At 50.2% G+C, this 14,299-nt stretch overlaps 4 protein-coding genes across 4 annotated transcripts; 1 reads left to right on the forward strand and 3 right to left on the reverse strand.

The window, feature by feature from the left end:
- Positions 1 to 2,248: 2,248 nt before the first annotated feature.
- LTR84_010987 (uncharacterized protein) lies at positions 2,249 to 3,436 on the forward strand (the record flags this gene model as incomplete). The annotated part of the gene is made up of 1 exon (XM_064854520.1): positions 2,249 to 3,436. The coding sequence occupies one exon, from the start codon at positions 2,249 to 2,251 to the stop codon at positions 3,434 to 3,436; it is 1,188 nt and encodes a 395-aa protein (XP_064709246.1).
- Positions 3,437 to 4,649: 1,213 nt separating this feature from the next.
- Positions 4,650 to 5,996, reverse strand: LTR84_010988 (uncharacterized protein; the record flags this gene model as incomplete). The annotated part of the gene is made up of 1 exon (XM_064854521.1): positions 4,650 to 5,996. One exon carries the CDS (start codon positions 5,994 to 5,996, stop codon positions 4,650 to 4,652), a length of 1,347 nt encoding a protein of 448 aa, XP_064709247.1.
- Positions 5,997 to 6,851: 855 nt separating this feature from the next.
- On the reverse strand, positions 6,852 to 8,570 carry LTR84_010989 (uncharacterized protein; the record flags this gene model as incomplete). Its single annotated transcript, XM_064854522.1, has 1 exon — positions 6,852 to 8,570. The coding sequence occupies one exon, from the start codon at positions 8,568 to 8,570 to the stop codon at positions 6,852 to 6,854; it is 1,719 nt and encodes a 572-aa protein (XP_064709248.1).
- Positions 8,571 to 9,656: 1,086 nt separating this feature from the next.
- On the reverse strand, positions 9,657 to 10,454 carry LTR84_010990 (uncharacterized protein; the record flags this gene model as incomplete). The annotated part of the gene is made up of 1 exon (XM_064854523.1): positions 9,657 to 10,454. The coding sequence occupies one exon, from the start codon at positions 10,452 to 10,454 to the stop codon at positions 9,657 to 9,659; it is 798 nt and encodes a 265-aa protein (XP_064709249.1).
- Positions 10,455 to 14,299: the final 3,845 nt, after the last annotated feature.

The raw sequence follows: 14,299 nt of genomic DNA on the forward strand, positions 1-14,299 counted from the left end.
GTAGGCGAAGATTCATGGCAGATAACGCATCATGACGATCGATGTAGTCGCGTGAGCGGCCTACAGATATTTCGACATTCGGTTCGACTTTCACCTGAAGAGCTCAAGATACGTTCTAGACTGCAGATCCGTCGATCATTGCTAATGGTGGGCGTCAAGAAGACTCATTTAGGATCTAATCATGCCAAATCCAATCGTTGATCTTCGGGGGTCCTTCCTCTATTAGCCCTCCACGCGTGCATCGACTTTTGTACCAGTTGATTCGGCTCGAATCATCCTGGGAAATTACTTTGCTATTCCCGAGTGACTCCATAGCGGTTGCGGCCTTATTTGTTCGGTCCAAGCAGTGGATAGAACGCCGGATACCAAGCAGGTAATCTATCAATATTGAATGCTACCTAGGTAGGTATGTACGTGAGGTATTACCAAGTACATACTGCTCGAATCTTGAGCATACAATGGGCTAATTAGGACAAGAACAAGGACAAGGTGAATCCTTTGGATGACAGTCCAAGTCAAGCTCAAATACGCAATTACGTGGCCCAACCAATGGTCAGAGATCAAGGCGCGATCAATTCCCGAGAGCCTCGTTCGCATTTCTTTACGTGCTTATCACTCGATAGGCACAAGTAGACATCACACCAACCACGGGCGATGTGGAATGGAGGATTACGAAAGCTCAAGTAAAAACCCAGGGTGGTGGACTTCCCTTCGCAATTATTAATTATTCATGGGAGTCTTTGACTTTGTCTGGTGGTTGCTCTGGCGGCTCTTGGTGCTCAGCCTCACCCGCTCCCCTTTCCACCCCTGAATCTTTTTCCATCGGGGTCGCGCACTATTGAAACTTGGCACCCACGAGTTTCTCCAATTCCATCCAAAGCGTTCAAGTCTCCTTCACACGCGAGATCATCTTCACACACACTGGTACTCGGTACTAGGTAGTTCCTGTTTTTATCACCCTCGTGCTTCGCTACCAGTTAGTGCCTACTTTTGCCACGATCGCGACGTTGTTGGCTCTTGTCCTTGATGCATGCTATCGACATGGTGGTGCTTGCTGGGCCGGTTACCCCCTGGACAAGCCTCAACGGTCGTCTCTGGGGCATACGAGGATCAGTTAGTGGCTGCACTACCTTGTACTCATCGAGTCTCTGACTTTCTGGACGCGGTGAATCGTGGACCGAGTAGGTGGTGATGATTATGCTCACTTACGCAAGACGAGGCGGAAATAAACTCTTTTTTGACTTGTTAACGTCATTTACAGTCAAGATTCAAGAACCACTAAGATAGGGTTTTGACACAATCGAAAATAGCCCGCAGGTTTACTCTTCTTTGGGAATCCAATTCTGTATGTGTACAACAACTTCTGATGGAACAGGTGTTTGGAGAATATTTCGAGCGCCACCATTGGAAAGCCACAAAAAGCCATCACCGTGGTGGCCCAGGGTGGTCTTACCCAATTCTCGACAAACTTCGCAGGAATTCTGGGAGTCGCAAATGGTTTTCAACGCATTGTGGAGCCTCATTTCCAGACTAATACCCGCCCGCATTCCATCGAGCCTGCCTACTAACGCTGACTGGTAAGAATGCCACCCACCATCTTCTCGGTTCTTCGAGGTAGGTTGGCCCCGAGTCCCCGACCGACTACACCCTTGTAGGCTGTCAAATCCTTCAATCGACCTCCATGTGCTGTTTACTTTGACATCTCGAGGATGGTATTCAATTTTGTTACTCTTTTATTTTCGCCTCGAGCATCGTCCAAGGTCAAGTTGATTTCATCTAATAATACACAACAACTGAGGCAAAGCGAGTATCAAGCTCTTTCAACTCCTGTCGCTTAAATCACTCTGAAACTCTCCAATCCGAAAACGAGCACCACCCTTGACCTTCTTCGGCAGATCAACAGGATCAACGCCCAGGGTGGAACACGTGGTATCGCCCATTCCCAAGTCTAGAATCAAAAGATCGGCGCTGGACTTCCCAACCTTTATCCCACACGGTCGCAGTAACACCGTGAGACCAACAAAGCACAATCATCCCGAGGTGTGAGGTACTCTGATACCTGAACGACTATCGAAGTCGTCGTCGTTCAACAACTGTCGATGGCGGACGGCATTACACTCTTTTGAATAGCACCCAACTCGGTGCTTTGTCCTGAGATCTTTCTCATGGGCGTCCATTCGTTCTACAACTGAATTCAAACTACAGTCACTCGCTACAGCACAATATAATTAATCACGAAACTCACAATATGGGTAATCTACGCTCAAACATACGCAACAGCCGAAGAGGAGGGCTCGCTGGCCTAGGCAACAGTTCTACGATAATGCTTTCCTTAATGATAGTGTTGGTGGCGATGGTATCAAGGACATCAGGATATGCAATCAACTATACACCCAGTGTCGACGACTCCAACCTCTTGAAGGAGCTGGCTGCACGAGGTGAAATCCATGTCGACCGGCGAGCGCCTCCACCACGACCGACCTTGGTGTTTAAGCGGAGGCAAGTTGGGGAAGACGAGGAATCAACAACTACAGCCGAATCTGCGGCTACCTCAACCGCGAATTCAGCTGCTTCAACAACAGAGACATCAAAATCTGCAAAATCAACCACCACGAAAAGCTCGTCAACTGGAGGAGACACGTCGGTAACTCCAACTACTACATCTGGAAACACTTTACCTTCCGTCACAGTTGTCACTACATCCCTACCTTCCGCATTCGATACATCCTTGGGGAGTAATTTCACCAAATCCTCATGCCCTCAATTCTTCTCCAATTTCCTCAGCAACTCGACATTCCAATCATGCCTTCCAGTATCTCTTTTTCTACAGAACTCCAACTCCTTCATTCAGGTCGAGAAGTCAGGCCCACTACTCACTCAAACACTCGACGCGGCCTGCGACGCACCATTAGCAGTCTGCATGCCGTTACTCAGCAATCTCGCCTCAGAACTCATCGAAGATGACAACTGTGGTACCGATTTCGCGCGCCAGAACCCACTGGTCGTGCAGGCGTACTCGGGCATGATGGCATATGAACCCGTATACCGAGCGACCTGCCTCAAAAGCAGTGAAACGGGAAATTACTGTTTCAGTGACGCTGTCTTGAACAGAACTAACCCTTTCGACTTCTATCCCTATCTGACAGCTGTAGGCATGACCTTGCCGGCGGTGGTACAACCCACATGCAACCAGTGTCTACATGACACAATGGGTATCTTCGCCGGCTATGCAGGTACAGATAATCAACCTCTGGCGAAAACATACACTGGATGTGCCAATCAACTGGACTCCCTGTGCGGTGCGGGCTTCGTCGCCACAAACGTCAAGACTGGCGCCGTGACCACGCCCGGCTCCTCCGGTGCCTCTGCACCCCAGATATCCGTCATGACTGCTGGATTGGCGACGTTGATAGCGGCGATATGGTTAGGCACATAGACGAGCAAGAGCTGCTTTGTTTTTGAGGAGCACTGGCATTGTTTGGCCAGTCCATGTGAGATGAAATTTACCTTGTCGCCCCGCCCTTCCATTCCAGTTTGGATTGCTGGAAGGGGTCAGCCAAGCAGAGATACCACATTTATCACGAAGGAAAAAATCGAGGCAATGTATATAGCACGGCGTTCTTTTGGGATGGGCATTATTACGGGATATGGATAGATTAGCGAGCGGATATGACAACATGCTCTTGCCAGTCTTCTGGTATAAATGGCATGGGGATCTATGTAGATAGCAGGATCAAACACTCCCACATCGATTATAACGATGTTTTGCTTCAAGCACTGGAGAACTTCTGCTTTTTTGTCTTCCGTTTTCGTGCAATCTACCTTAAGTATTACCGTACACATCCGAAGACTATGTCATGCCATGCCTTGGGCCTCCAGCCTCCTCCAACCTTCTTTGATCGTAGGAGTAGGGGATACCAGGTGATACCAGATCCAGTCACCTCGACCTCCTGAACGGGACACTCCATCACCCAGCAAAAGGTCAGCCGGTGCTTTGTTCTCGGGTCGTCGGGCGCAAGTTTCTCCGGACTCTCTTTTTTTGGACCAAATAGGGGGGGAGGTTTCTTCACTGGGAGTTTCGTCACCCAGCAAACATATTCTTTCGCCAGATTCCCCCAGATTCCCCCAGATCTAACTATCCAGCAGTGACGACTCGCCTGAGCTAGGTGGTTTTTTGTTCCTGGCACTTTAGGGGTACCTATAGGTAGGAAAGGAGGAGGCAGCTATCTACATACAGGACCCTGGTTCGCGTTGCAGCTTGAGCTGAGGTCGACTCTCTGCACGGTTCGGAGGAAGGGGGTTGGATATCTATGATACTCGGCGAGAGAGAAGGTTAGGTCAAGAGGATTGTCTAGAAACGGGTTTGCGCATTGTTATTGTCGGCGCACAGGCTCTCCCACAACACTATTCTGCAGGAGCTCGCTATGAGACGGACTTGGTTGCTATGGACTGCATCTTGAAATTGCACACGCAGGATTCACTTCTCCTTCCTTGCCCAGTTTGTACACTCATACACTCGAAGTCATACCCAACCTTAGAGTCGACCTGCTTCACCATTTCTTCGACTCAGAACAAAATCCAACATCACTGCCTGCACGCTTGGACGCCAGTGGTAAGGTGATTCCCTTCCCACAGGACTCTGGACCAGATCAGGCGTTGTCTCGTCGCATTTTTGGTACAAATGATGGGACGGTGGGATCAAGCTTTATGCTGCGCTTCGCAGGGTGAGTTTCTCTATCTGTTGTGGTGTTCTTGTGTTCGGGCTTCTTCTTGCCTTTCACGGGAGGAGCTTTCTGAGCGGCATCTGGAGTCTCCTCTGGGGTGTCCTTTTGATTGTCATCCTTCGGGCTTTGTTCATTGTCGTTTGGTGAGTCGTGGTCATTAGGCGCACTGTTCAGGTGGGATTCTTTAATATCGCCCTTGGCATCTGGACTACCCTGAGCTCCCTCTTGAGCGTCGTTCTGAAAACCTGCCTGGGCAGCTTCGTGGCCCTCTTCCGAGTCCTGAGCTCCCTCCTGAACATCTTCATGCGTACCTGCTTTTCCTTCATCATCTCTCAATCTCAATATTCTCAACATCTCATTCACACCCAGAGTCTGTGCACTTCCTGACGATGTTTTACCCGATCCCCGTCCCTCTTTTCCCTCCAACCTGGGGATGATCGGTTTCCCACGCTTGAGATTGGCTTGTACATCTTTCTCCAGCTTTATCACGGCCCACTTCCGCTTCAAACTTCTCTCGAACTTTTTTGTCTTTGCATCCTGGCTATGCTTCATGTGGAGCAAAGAGAACTTCTGTCCCATCATACGTTCAAGTTCAGCTGTATGGGGTTCGAGAATCTGCACTCGTGACACACGATACCAAGCATCGAAGTCCATTCTGTTTCGGTCACAGCTTCGGGCGCCGTGAAAGACTGCGATAGGGACTTCTTCGCGAGGGACGCCACAAGAAGCACCCATATCAGAATTTTTGCCATGGGCATCATTGTTGCTGTCAATTTTCAGATCGTCCGAGTGCTCTGGTGGCAATAAATGGAGGTTGGACTTTGCGAAGATGATGTTGTCCTTTTTCCAGCGTGGATTGGAATCGTGGAAGACCAGGACATAGCTGAGAACTCTCGGATGAGCGGCCGATGCTAGAAGTGTAGCATGCGATTTTAACGGAGGATCATTGTTCTTGATTGGCTTGCCGTCGTTATCCTCAGTGCCGAAGGATGTATTGCTAACTTTCTCCCCACAAGAATGATCACGCTCAACATCTTCGTCCTTAAGATCTTCACAGCTTGAGTCTTGGACCTTGAGGTCTGCATTACCGTTTGGCCAGAAATACTGTTTGATCTCCTTCACTGTTCGATAATGATCCCGTCCGAGATCTCCAAGAGAGGGATTCAGTTCGCCGTCCTGGAGATGGGGTGAGACACACTTTGCAGTACTGTTGATCGAGTTGGCAGTTTGATGGCCATTGCGAGCATGAGGTGGAATATATCGAGCAGCCATGACGAGCTAGGGAGAAGAGACACTCAGTGCAGACAGAGAGACTGGAAGATCGTTTTGAGATGTGGGCACAACATGTGAGAGGAAGAAGAAAGGGAGGGAATGGGAAATTTAAGAAGAAATATGTGAGTAAAGAGCCGCGGTTTCAATAAGCCAATTCCAGGTCATTCAGAAGTAAGTCGTTCCCACTGCACTAGTCGTTACGCAGGCTTTTGTTGAGACTGGAGGGCACCGATGCTCATCAACACGAATGCTAAGCAGCCTTGATAAGGAATTTGTTCGTGAGATATGAACAGCTATCTGAGACACAGCCACAAAGCAGCCCAGACACTGTGTCACTGAGGCGAGAAGGAAGATGACAGAGCTGTGATTGCAAGCATTGTCGTCGTGGATGGCAAACACAGCGTGTCTCACTACTATCGGAAACTTTCATTGTTCAATATGCTAGCCACAGATCTGGAGCAAGCAGCCTGGTTGCGAAAGAAATGTGCAGAATCTCAGGGTATCATTGTCAAGTTGCTCAGCATCTGATTGTGGAACAACGGGAATGAAAGACACCAACTCTTGCGCCTTGGGGTGTACTATGTTGGGCATATAGAGGAAAGGGAGTTAGTCTTACGTTCTAAAGAGCTCTAGCTAGGAGGTGGCGTCACTTCTGTCAGCATGATTCAATGGCAGCGGAAAAGTCTGTTATATGATATAGCGATTATAAGATTCATGGGTATTAAGTATTAGATAAGTGATATATGTAAGTATGCAAGATTCTATGGATGCACATGCTCAACATCGTCGTCGTTTCTGGACATCTACCCTAATTTTATAAACATATCATCCCCAAGAGCTAATCAGGCAACACATCTAGTCCTTGCTCAATTTGGCCCTGAGCTTTCCACCCCAGATGTAGAAGCAAAAAGGGATAAACACCATTCCGACACCAATGAAGGCTAACAACCACGACGCCCAGTTCAACCCCAAGCGGTCGTACATCTGGGTGGTGAACAGTGGGAAGGCCGCTCCACCGCCCGAGCGCAAGAAGACTTTCGCGGCCAGAGCGGACGCCGCATATTTCTGGTATGAGTCGATGATATAGTTGTTGACGGAGTAGTAGCACAGCACCATGCCGTAGCCGAAGGCGAGACCGGACGAAGCAGGCCCGACCCAGATGATATGGTGGTAGGAGGTGGCGCCGAGGATGAAAAGGCTGACGGGGATGAAGGGGGCGCCGATGAGAGCACCGACCAGGCGGTCCTCGGGCGTCGGGGTACGTCTCGCGCAGATGGCGCGGAACTGTTTCTCGATGTAGGGCGTGGTGACGAGGGCGAAGCCCGCGCCGATCAGGATCGGGATGAACATCAGGCCAATCTGCCCGTCGTTGTAGCCGTACAGCTTGCCGAAGATGACTGGGTACGCGAAGAAGAAGGCATACAGCATCGCGTAGATCAGCACGATGTACATGCACATCAGGTCGAGGACGGGCTCGGTCAGGATCATCGTGATGGGGCGGACCAGGCTGGTGCGAACGATTTGCTTGAGGGTCAGTTTGGTCTTTTCTTGCTCCGTGATGATGTTTGGGTCGCCCGTTTCTTTGCGCAGGCGTGCCGCGCGCCGTTTAAGGATCACGGGCGCATAAGTTTCGGGAATCAGACCGATCAGGATCATGATCACGCCGGCAAAACCCATGTTGACCCAGAAGAAGAGGTCGAGGCGTCCCGTACCGATGTTGATCCACCCACATACGATCGGGCCTAAGACAGGGCCCGCATATGGCGCAGCCGCGAAGTACGCGATCGCCATGCCCCGTTCCTCGATGTTCCAGATGTCGGCGATGGTGCCGCCAGCGAGGGAGAGGCCGGAGCTGGAGAAGACGCCGCACAGGAAGCGGCAGGCTAGGAGGCCACCGATGTTGGGCGAGAGGGCACAGGGAATGTTGAAGATGGTGTAGAGGGCCAATGAGATGATGTAGACGGGTCGTCGGCCGATGATCTCGGAGAGTGGGGACCACAGCAGAGGGCCAACGGCGAAGCCGCACACCATGATGGAGCAGGTCAGGATGGCAACCTCGAGGGAGACGTTGTATTTATCTTCGATCAGACCTAGGCCACCAGTGACGATTGAGGAGCCGAATGCAATGCACACAACTAACATGGACGCCATCAGCGTGATGTACCATCGGTAGACATCCGACCAATTGTGGGGATTCTCGGGGTCGGCGATCGTGAAGGTCACGAATTCGACCGGGGCTTCGCCTGCTTTCTTCTCTGGGTCGGGTTGTTCCTCATCTGACGAGGAGCTGGAGCTGGGTAGTTCTGCTCTGGATCGGATCTGCTCGAGGGTACGTTGTGGCACGAGACCTGTGACTGTTTCGATGGTGTATTCTTCAGGGAAGAGGGGTTGGCTTGTCCGTCCGACTTCGGGATAGTTGACGTCGATTGGTGGTGGGTTTTCCGATACGCCGATGTTCTGGAGTGTTGCTCGAGTTTCTGTCCTGTAGAGTCGGAGGTTTAAGTCTTCATGCTGAGGCTGAGCTGGTTGGTTGGTGCCTTGTGAGGCAGTCTCTTCTGGTTGGGGTTGTGACATTTTTGGATGGATAGGTATTGATGGTGGTTGTGGCGGAAAGGGATGTCGCTGTGTGCGATTGCCGTATTGTCGATAAGAACATGATGGACCTGAGGGAGGTAATCCTCCATCCTTAATATACTGGCCCGAGTTGTTGACTAGGAGAGGTATACTGATTATTGTTTGGAGGTCGAATTTTGATCGGTGGCATTCTGGCCGATCATTTCCCGACCTAAGGCCGGCGAGCGTTTTAATTCGTGCAAGATCGACGTCATTTATCAGCCTCGCTGTCCCGAATGGGCAAGGCTGACTGTTGAGAAGTTTAAGCGATTGTCCTGAAATGGTTGGTTCGGTTGCTGATGGTTTAACCGCTATTGAGGTAATTGGTTATTCAGCTTTTCCTGTCTCGGAGGCAGCAGTCTGGAACACTGAATTGCGAGAGTAAGCCGACGGGTCACTTAGGGCTGGTGGAGGTTCAAACGGGCAAGGTCTTGTTGAATGGAGCTCACTGGTGGCATTGAGATGCATTTCGCTTGTGGTTATTAAAGCCGTATGGAGAAAGAGGTCAACGTTCTGCCAGTGCCTATTGTCACTCCGTATTTCGACCCACTTATGCTTATCGTGCATGAGATGACATCCATGGCATCACGAATATAACGCAATGGGAAGCACATGCGATACTGACTCTTGTCGAAAAGGAGAGAAATTGACCGGCACATGGAAGGATTGTGCAGGAAGATTTTAACAATGTCAAGAGAAGAATGGCCGATTGTGAAAATCGAGAACCTCCACCGAAAAGAACAAATATCACCTGCGAACAATAAACAGAACAGTCAGTGTAATTCAATTCTATACCATTGGCAGGAGACTTCATCAATCATGGCCCATCCAGAATTTCCCACTCTGTCAACCAACGCCTTTCTATAGTTCCAAAACGCCTCGATCACTGCATCATGAAGCCCAAGGGCGGGCGTGAGAGTTCTCGAGGACACTCAATCCACAGCAAAGCATATTCTTCGTCAATGGCATGTCATGACTGCTCAAAAGCCATAAACCCAGCGTATTCGTTTTGTTGGGGTACTTGGAATCTATTCATCCATCGAGTCATCACAAACTGCCCCTCCTAGGGAACGCAACTCCTTCGACGGCCGCACTGTCGGTGAACCATGAAACTTTTTCGCCAGCGCCCTCATTGACGAGTCCACACGGTAGATTGCGGCCCTCATCGTCGGCTTCAAGGATCTTCTTCAGGATTTCTTTCTTTCCACCGCCCGTGGCCACGAAAGCGATCTTGTGTGCATGTGTCACGACAGGTAGCGTAAGTGTAATTCTCCGTGGGGGCGGTTTGGGGCTATCTTCAATGCTTGCGACCCAAGCATCAGCCTCTCGGAGTAGTTCATGGCCAGGGAAAAGACTGCAGGTGTGACCGTCCGGACCACAACCGAGGAGAATGAGATCGAAAATGGGTAGGCGGACACTATCCTTGTTGGCGAATCCGGACATGAGGACTTCCTGATATTGATCGGCGAGCTCTTGGGTATTGTCGAGATATTTGAGATTGATGGGATATACATGGGGTGCGCCTTGTTCGGCAGGGATTTTGTCAAGTAGATCTTTCTTCAGGAGACCATAATTGCTGTCTTCATGATCGAGGGGTACAGCACGTTCGTCGGCGAAATATATGTGCCACTTGGAAAACTGGGGGCTTTGCGATGCATCTTCGTTGTTACCTGGAATAAGGAGGGCTTTGGCCAGAGTGGCTGGCAAGCTGCCACCCGAGACTGCGATCTTAAACGCATCATGACGGTTCAAGGCGGCTTTCTGTGCATGGAGAATGTAGGTGCGCAGGTTGGCTGCGACCTCATCGACAGTGGGGTAACTGTAGAGGTTGGGTTGCTTTGCCATGATATCGGTTGAGCGAAGAGGGAAGAGCTCGGATACGTGGGGAAGGGGTTTTTGAGAGAGTGCTGGTCAATTAAGGTGGAATGGTTGAATCATGGAGCTGAAGACGAGAGGGAAGATGTTGCAGTCGTGGGATGTTCGAGTTGCACAAGTTTGAAGCAAGAGATCGTAACAATAATGGTGGGGGGCTCGGAACACAAAATCTCGGCTCGGACAATTTAAATAATGACGTTTCAGCCTCAAGCCTTCAGGTACCAAACTTGAAAGGACCCCAAGTTTTGATTGAGAGGCATTCCAAGGGCACCCCAATAATAGATGAAACGGTTACAAGCCGAAACAATCGCTCCATTAATTCAAGCCAAAAGCATCCACAACAGTGGAGGAACCGGTAGTGATCATTCTAGTATCAGTGCTCCAGGGTTATCCGTCAAGGCCAGCACGAGGTACCTCGTATTATCGCGGGTCTATCTAACAACCGAAGTAGGTACATACCTATCTGGGAACGAGTTTTGGAAGCCACGAGTGGATGAACTTTGAGTGACAGATGATGAAACCTGATCGGACCATAAGCCACGAGCCACAGCGCCACGTGACTTTGCATGAGCCTGCTGCTAGGAAGGGGTGCTTAGGTAGTCAAAAGACGGGTCGCCAAGGACACCGAGTATCTCCGTCCTCAACCCTGCTCGACACAGTAGTGATTAAGACACCAGGAGTGACACATGCATCTATGAGTCCAAAAGAAGGGTGTGTTCATCATCGTATGACGGATCTCGTCGGCATCGACATGCTGAGTCCCAACCCAACTACTTGCTGAGTGGATGCTTACTGGACTGGAGCATGAGTATCTAGGTCCTACGGATATGTTCCCAGAACCCAGAGTCCAGTAGCAACAGTGCAATCTCTGCACCGGGCCATTGGCATCGGTGGCAAATGACACTTCACCTGAAATGGTAGGCGTCAGATATCCTGGCGGATATGAACTCCATCCACGTTGAGGGGGTGGTCATCTGCCCGGATGGCACTTCCAGAGAGTTGGAATTGACTGAACAACACCCACATCGTCAGATACGGATGTCGAGAGAGCCAGACCGAATAAAAGGTGAGCTGATGAACCTCAAGTCAGGCGCTATGAAGGATCGGCAGCAGAGTTGCTCTTATAGAAAGAGGACGGTGAGAAAGTTGGACTCGTCACCAACAACGAGTGGGATCAGCCACACTTTGGACGAGCCATGACGACAGAAGAGCCGTTGAAACTGTGGCTTGATGAGGCGCCACTCGGTGAGCCGAGTTGAGATTGGATGAGCCCTTGGTGCGGAAGACACTTCCTGGTGCCAATTCGTCCTCCTGCTGCCGAGGTTCGCCGAGAGCCCAGCGACTGGAAGGCACCAACGCCGCCAAACCCGGTTTTTAGGTGTGAGTGACTGCTGCCGCCGCGCGTAGAGAGGACATCCAGATCGAAAACATCAACTCACATCGACAAATTCTTTATCGATCCCCATTCCACCAAAACCTTCCCTCCCAGTCGTCTTCAATTCCCATCTTCTTGTCCATGCCTTTTTGCCTGCCTCTGGACATTTCGGAACTGGTTTTTGGCTCCACGCGTGTTTTCTTGAACTCCACACGTCCCCCCAATCCCTTAAGGCCCTGGGTACGACTTCTTCCATCCTTCTCGCAGTCTAACCCTCTAGCTTTCCCTCTTCAACTTTCCATCCTTTTGCTACGTTGAAATTGATATATCATATATTTTAATGACATAGCCCTCTTGATTTTCCAATATCCTTCTCCAGCCATGTCGTCAACACCCTCCATCTTACAGCTTCAGGCCCAAGCTGCTGCGGGCACAAAATCTCCCAGACTATCCCCTCTTGTGAAGTCAAAGAACCCCAGCGGTGATTCTGTCAACAGTCTCTCCTCCAGCGGATCTTCCAGTGGAACCGCTTCTCCCAAATCCTCAATAGATATTGTGCGCTGTTCCCGATGTCAGCGTTCCCTTAGTATCGATATGACCAACCCGACTGTCCAGTCTGGTGCTATCCGGTTCGGCATGAACTCTTATTATTGCAACCGGTGTGCGACTGTCGTTGGTTTCGTCAAATGAACCACCATCGCAATTCTTCCAACCACAGACATGAAGCCTCATCAGCAGCTCATGGTCTACGATTTCGAACAGAATCATACATGGATTCTCCACGCCAACTCCCTTGCAGCCAAGGTGCTCCCAGTAAATAGGTCGACAGTGATACGACTTTGACCTAGGCTACACGAGATCAACAAAGGACCATCTCACCGCCGGTGCCTAAGGTGTCACACTTTTCTGGTGTGGTTTTGTGTTACGCCTAGGATGGATTCTGATGCCACGAGCATGCGCCAAGTTTGGTACAGAGATTGGCTTGGTTGCCTTTACCATATTCTCCGGTTTGATTTCAGATCCTCCACCATCACCAACAGCGAGAACAAATCATGGGATCGAGGGACTTTTCATTTAGTGGTCGCTCGACCCAAATTGAACGGTACACAACTTGTGTCCCCCAAAGGAGCACAGACAAGATGATGACACCAGATGGAAGATGCAGGACATATGTCCATCGCGGTTCGGGCAAATCAATCGACGTCACACACCTATCAATGGTGTGAAAGGACGCCAGCTTGGATCATTGTTCAGCTTTGGCCTGACTTTGAACCGGCCCACTTTATTCTGCCATGCACATTGTGCCGCATGAGGATTTGCTTAGATAGCTAAGCAGTGTAAAATAAATAAATCTTTCCGCTTTTCATCCGAGACCAGTCCAAGATCGTTGTGAATGTCAGTGAGTTCCGACGTGTAGATATATTTACAGTTGCCGTAACTCGTACCTCGAACGATCATCACTCCCACAAGATCAACGCGTCTACACTCTGCCTCATTGGGGTCTCACAAAATAAAGTACGCTAGCCAATCATACCCCTGGCAAGCCTTTGCCAATTTTCCGGAGCTGCCATTGTCAGTATCGTGTGCTAATCTGGATCTGTTCCGCCCAAAACCCATCTTCTGGGCCCGCTCGGTTGTCATTATCGACTCCGAATGTTAATGCTCAATCCGAATTTCAAAGGTCTCTTGACTGATCAATTGCTCGGTACCAAATATGGCCATCATGCATTCACCCGTGCCGGAAGTTACTCGGGATTCTTGTTCAAGGGTCGGACCCTTCGCCGCTGCAGCCCAAGGGGCACGCTCGGCAATCTCCAGGGGCTCGTCTCTGACCATGATTGTATTGGAACCCAAGACAGATTTCTAAGAGTCTTGAGATTGGCTCCTGCCTTCCTAGGCAACAAGTCCTTTTCTATTTACGATACGAGCATAGCTTGTCCAGAGTACGGATGGACCTCTTTCTCGCAAAGTTCGGTTCCTGCTTCTCCCGGGTGGTACCCTTTGTGTATCGTAACCGAAGTCTTGGATCCCTGGATCCCTGGATGACCGATTTGGCTGATTTGGCTTAAGTCAAACGCCCCGGATCTTTCAACCCACCAATATCCAACCTCCCATCAACCCACTCCTCTCCAGATCCGAACGACTGATCATTTTCTCGTCCTTTCATCCCTGGATCTCAGGTTGCCGTGCACGTCCTTGTATTCATGCTTGTGCTTCACTCCAGAAGCTGCTCGGAGGAATATCTTGGTATAACCATGCCTCTTTGACATGAGGCTCAATTTGTAGGTTGCAGCATGCTCCAGTTCAACTTGATCAAAGGACAGGCCAAAAATGGTCACACGATTCACACGTGAGATCGATCCCCCACATGTTCCGCTGTGCAAGATCTCCCACCGGCATTGGCGACTAGGGCCAGATCTCGGGTTTCCAGATGACACTA

Source organism: Exophiala bonariae, assembly GCF_035927105.1.
Source record: "Exophiala bonariae strain CCFEE 5792 chromosome Unknown scaffold_5, whole genome shotgun sequence".
Taxonomy (NCBI): domain Eukaryota; kingdom Fungi; phylum Ascomycota; class Eurotiomycetes; order Chaetothyriales; family Herpotrichiellaceae; genus Exophiala; species Exophiala bonariae.